The following is a 6,000-nucleotide window of genomic DNA, read 5'->3' as shown; positions in this document are numbered from 1 at the left end:
AAATACAGAAGTGGTGATGAGTTTCTATTATACTTTTCCTCCTGGTTTTTCCTTACAAATACTGATGGAAAATACTAACGGTGTGAATGTGGCCTAAAAGCTGGAAGATGCCTAACCTAATATATTAAGGGATTTCCTGTTAAATGTTCAGTTCTTACTGTCTTTTTACACAAGTAGGGTGTAATTTAGTAGGAAGGACACCGTTTTGTGAGAGTCTGTAGCTTGAAATGATAAGTACAATAGCTTGCGTACCTAAAAACAAAGGTACACTTAAAAGCCAAGCCTGCAGAATAAGTACTCTTCTGAAAGTTGCAAGACATGCAAAAGAAGAAAATTTTTTTTTCAAGTTTTGTTAAAATTGTGCTGGATAAATCAACGTCTCCACCTATTATCAGGCATTGCCGATGACCATGCATTAGCATTAAATCAATAATGTCATGTCCCCAGCAAGCCTTTGCTTGGAACAAAATAACATACAAATGATATTCAAAAATCTCTTTATTCTTACAGAGAAAATGATACACAGGAGGACAATAGGCAAAAAGTTTGTGGTCACTTGTCAGATATAGTGACATGCTAGTCGCGCTCTGCTAATGCTACCAGATGAACATCAATCTCTGTTTCTGTGAGAATCCTGAAATACAAAATATATTATACACTGAAATCAGGCAGTGCAGATGTGAACCATGCCCAAAACCTCAGGAAATAGTTGTAATTTGCAGAACTAAAAATTGTCCCAAGATCAAAGTACACTTTAATTAATAGATCATGGAATAAGTATAAGTTCTACAACTGTGCTAAAAAATGTTTTTCCTGTGCTGAGAATCTTATAAATGTGCCCCATCTCGATATAATATGTAAGACTGTGCAAAGCCACTCCAGTTCCTGACCAGGGGAGGAAGCATAAGTCACTTATTATAAAACAGTACACAAACGAAACAGCAGGGGCTGTTGCTTTCTGAGGCAACACATTTCCCTGCCTGTTTCATCACAGGAGTTGTTTTTTCTGCTGCATTCTCAGCATTCTAAACTCCTCATAAATCAAGTCAGAGTGGTAGAAGCTCCAGAAGCCTCTGAGCTTATATGCCACTGACTTGATTTAGGATGAGCTCAAAGGACTGGTGACGCAGCAGAAACATTTCCTCCTGTGATAAAACAGGCAGGGAAATGTGTTACCTCAGAAAGAAGCAGCTGTGAACCCCTGCTGTGTCTATATACTGTATCATAAGTTTCCTTCCCTGGCCAAGACCTCTGGCATGTGCAGACTATGAACTGGAGCAGCTGTGCATGGTAGGAAACAGCCATTACACAGTATATGGCGGAGGTACATTTATAAGATTATCTCAACATAGAAATATTTCCTTTTTAAACACATCCAATTGTGAAACTTATTATCATTCCAAGAACTATTAGTTAAAATGTACTTTGGTGGACAACCCCTTAAAAGAAAAAACTGCAGTCACTGCGCAAATTTACATGATTACTCCCTTCTCCATAGGAGGCATAAGATAATACAATAATATCCAATGCAAGGGAAATATAAAAATTACATATGCTCCCATGTCCCATCATTTCATTTTCATCCTACTTACTTTAGAGTGGGCAAACAGTAGATTTCTCACCATTAGAAAAATAGCATGTTGCCTAGGATGGTTGAGACCCCCACCATTCTTCAAAATAAAGGGTTCCTAACAACTTTTCCTATCGTCGTCAGCCACTTGCTTGATAAGAACACACTGGGATGTACTGAAAGCCACTGCATTTATCTAGCACACTAGACCCTTTATTCTGAGGACTGATTTGGGTCTCTAATCCTAACTACTAAAAGAAAAATTACGGTATAATAAAATATTAAGAGATAAACGTGACAACTCCGCCTGGGTCTTCTCGACCATACAAACCTGAATTTTGGATCCTGAAGGGTCACTACGCCAACCTCAAGCTCAGAGGGTTTGAAATCGATAGACAGAACGGTGGAGAGACAAGAGATGGCAGTCTAAAAAGAAAGAAAACAAAAAGGTGCAATGGTTGATAGAGAACCTTATGTAATATACAAGCAGTCCTGGTTATTCATGAACAATAATAATTCTGCTTGAATTCCTAAGAAACAGATTGTTTAGTGATTAAAACCTCCCAAGAAATGTTAATTGCAGCTGACTGATATCCTGTCCGTGCACGGAGCTAGTCTCAAGAGTGACTGCACATGAGTAAGGCTCACGCCCTATACGTGACTGCTCAGAGCAAAGTATGCTGAAGATATGCGACTGCATACATGTGGCATTACCAGGGACTTGCTAATGATCAGGGCTTTTAGACAGTTAAACAGCCAAAAGTGGTGCAGGCACAAAGAAAAAAAGAATTAACCCGATCGCTAAACGGCGTAACGAGAAAGCAAAAATTGAAAAACGCCAGAATTAAAGTTTTTTTTGGTCGCAGATACATTGCAATAAAATGCAATAACTGGGGATCAAAAGATCGTATTTACACCAAAATGATATCTATAAAAACGTCATCTCGGCGCCCAAAAAATAAGCCCTCGCCCAGCACCAGATCACGAAAAATGGAGACTCTACAGGTCTCAGAAAATGCTGTTTTTTTCTTTAAAACTAATTTTGGATATTTTTTCCACCACTTACCGTATTTTTCGGACTATAAGACGCACCGGACCATAAGACGCACCCCAAATTTGGGGTGAAAATTGCAGAAAAAAAGATTTTTTATAAGATGGGGGTCCGTCTTATTGTCCGAATTTACAGTATCTTACCTGAGGGATGGCGGTGGCAGAGCAGGGTCACAGGAGGCAAGGTGTCGGCAGAGGTGGGGTGATGCTGGGATGAGGAGGTGCTGGGATGAGGAGGTGCTGGGATGAGGAGGTGCTGGGATCAGGAGGTGCTGGGATCAGGAGGTGCAGTGAGAGGTATGGCGTGAGAGGGGTCCCTGGCTTACCATGCAGGCTTACCTAGGTGGCAGAGGTGCGGTGGCAGAGGTGCGGTGGCAGAGGTCCGGTGGCAGAGGTGTGGCGGCAGAGGAGGCGCAGTAAGCGGGGTCCCTTTCCCCGGTATGGTGATGCAGCAGGCCCGGTATGCAGCAGAGCCGGGTGAATCCTCTTGTTATCGGTGGGCGCGGCCATCTTCCTGAGGCCGCGCGTGTGCAGATGAAGCGCTCTGCTCCCGGGGCTTCAGGAAAATGGCCGCGGGAGGCCACGCGTGCGCAGATGGAGATCGCGGCGGCCATTTTCCTGAAGCCCCGGGAAGCAGAGCGCTCCATCTGCGCACGCGCGGCCTCCGGAAAATGGCCGCCACCACCGATAAGAGGATTCACCCGGCTCTGCTGCATACCGGGCCTGCTGCATCACCATACCGGGGAAAGGGACCCCGCTTACTGCGCCTCCTCTGCCGCCACACCCCCGCAACCGCACCTCTGCCACCGGACCTCTGCCACCGCACCTCTGCCACCTAGGTAAGCCTGCATTGCGACTATTAGACGCACCCCCCATTTTCCCCCCTTTTTTGGGGGGGGAAAAAGTGCGTCTTTTAGTCCGAAAAATACGGTAAATAAAAAAATAACTTTATATGTTTGGTGTCAATGAACTCGTAATGACCTGGCTAACCATAATGGCAGGTCAGTTGTAGCAATTAGTGAACATGGTTAAAAAAAAAAAAACCTGTGCAATTTCACCACACTTGGATTTTTTTTCCCATTTTCATGTACATGATATGTTAAAACCAATAGAGTTGTTCAAAAGTACAACTTGTCCCACAAAAAACAACCCATCACACGGCCATATTGATGGAAAAATAAAAAAAGTTATGGCTCTGAGAAGGAGAGCAAAAAACATTCAAATTTACATGGGACTACAGGAATCTGTGCCACACTGCTCCGCAATACAGTGGATTCCTATAAAGCTAAACAGAGCAGGCCGCTCAAATAGGATAGCCCGTGTGCAGACATATACAGTACAGACCAAAAGTTTGGACACACCTTCTCATTTAAAGATTTTTCTGTATTTTAATGACTATGAAAATTGTACATTCACACTGAAGGCATCAAAACTATGAATTAACACATGTGGAATTATATACTTAACAAAAAAGTGTGAAACAACTGAAATTATGTCTTATATTCTAGGTTCTTCAAATTAGCCACCTTTTGCTTTGATGACTGCTGTGCACACTCTTGGCATTCTCTTGATGAGCTTCAAGAGGTAGTCACCGGGAATGGTTTTCACTTCACAGGTGTGCCCTGTCAGGTTTAATAAGTGGGATTTCTTGCCTTATAAATGGTGTTGGGACCATCAGTTGTGTTGTGCAGAATTCTGGTGGATACACAGCTGATAGTCCTACTGAACAGACTGTTAGAATTTGTATTATGGCAAGAAAAAAGCAGCTAAGTAAAGAAAAACGAGTGGCCATCATTACTTTAAGAAATAAAGGTCAGTCAGTATGAAAAATTGGGAAAACTTTGAAAGTGTCCCAAAGTGCAGTGGCAAAACCATCAAGCGCTAAAAAGAAAGTGGCTCACATGAAGACCGCCCCAGGAAAGGAAGACCATGAGTCACCTCTGCTTCTGAGGATAAGTTTATCCGAGTCACCAGCCTCAGAAATCGCAGGTTAACAGCAGCTCAGATTAGAGACCAGGTCAATGCCACACAGAGTTCTAGCAGCAGACACATCTCTACAACAACTGTTAAGAGGAGACTTTGTGCACCAGGCCTCCATGGTAAAATAGCTGCTTAGGAAACCACTGCTAAGGACAGGCAACAAGCAGAAGAGACTTGTTTGGGCTAAAGAACACAAGGAATGGACATTAGACCAGTGGAAATCTGTGCTTTGGTCTGATGAGTCCAAATCTGAGATCTTTGGTTCCAACCACCGTGTCTTTGTGCGACGCAGAAAAGGTGAACGGATGGACTCAACATGCCTGGTTCCCACTGTGAAGCAAGGAGGAGGAGGTGTGATGGTGTGGGTGTGCTTTGCTGGTGACACTGTTGGAGATTTATTCAAAATTGAAGGCATTCTGAACCAGCATGGCTACCACAGCATCTTGCAGCGGCATGCTATTCCATCCGGTTTGCGTTTAGTTGGACCATTTATTTTTCAACAGGACAATGACCCCAAACACACCTCCAGGCTGTGTAAGGGCTATTTGACCAAGAAGGAGAGTGATGGGGTGCTACGCTAGATGACCTGGCCTCCACAGTCACCAGACTATAACCCAATCGAGATGGTTTGGGGTGAGCTGGACTGCAGAGTGAAGGCAAAAGGGTCCACAAGTGCTACGCATCTCTGGGAACGCCTTCAAGATTGTTGGAAGACCATTCCCGGTGACTACCTCTTGAAGCTCATCAAGACAATGCCAAGAGTGTGCAAAGCAGTCATCAAAGCAAAAGGTGGCTACTTTGAAGAACCTAGAATATAAGACAATTTCATTTGTTTCACACTTTTTTGTTAAGTATATAATTCCACATGTGTGAATTCATAGTTTGATGCCTTCAGTGTGAATTTACAATTTTCATAGTCATGAAAATACAGAAAAATCTTTAAATGAGAAGGTGTGTCCAACCCTTTGGTCTGTACTGTATATTATATATATATATATTGGGACAGGGAATAGAAGAGTCACCATATATCAATTCTTCAGATGAAGATGGAGTCCACGCAGGGAGCCGCCCCAGCTCTCGGCCTGCAGAAGCAAACAATGTGAAAAAGGTTCTCCAGCATGGTCAGGAAATAAAACTTCATGATTATTGTTATATAAACATTAAAAGGACATGTCGTGGATACAATTGGAAGCCCAGGATGGCTAATGACCGACGCGTTTCGACTTGTGGTCTTAATAATAGTTGAGACCATGATTAAGTCCTCATGGTCGAAACGCGTTGGTCGCTAGCCATCCTGGGCTTCCAAGTGTATCCACTACATGTCATTTTAATGTTTATATAACAATAAATGTGAAGTTTTATTTCCTCACCACATTGGAGAACCTTTTTCACAGCCCGTG

At 43.0% G+C, this 6,000-nt stretch overlaps 1 protein-coding gene across 1 annotated transcript in view; it reads right to left on the bottom strand.

Annotated features, from left to right (window-relative positions):
• Positions 1 to 480: 480 nt before the first annotated feature.
• PSMA6 (proteasome 20S subunit alpha 6) overlaps positions 481 to 6,000 on the bottom strand; it is a 29,230-nt gene continuing 23,710 nt past the window's right edge. The window contains exons 6-7 of the mRNA XM_069732259.1: positions 1,902 to 1,996; positions 481 to 634 (exon numbers count right to left, since the gene is read on the bottom strand). Of these exons, the coding sequence (XP_069588360.1) occupies positions 577 to 634; positions 1,902 to 1,996 (153 nt within the window). The 3' untranslated portion in view covers positions 481 to 576. The remainder of the gene's footprint in view (positions 635 to 1,901; positions 1,997 to 6,000) is intronic.

This window comes from Ranitomeya imitator, chromosome 1 (assembly GCF_032444005.1).
Source record: "Ranitomeya imitator isolate aRanImi1 chromosome 1, aRanImi1.pri, whole genome shotgun sequence".
In the NCBI taxonomy this organism is placed as follows: Eukaryota; Metazoa; Chordata; class Amphibia; order Anura; family Dendrobatidae; genus Ranitomeya; species Ranitomeya imitator.
The sequence above is the reverse complement of the archived record's forward strand: the minus strand, read 5'-3'. Positions and strand labels throughout refer to the sequence as shown.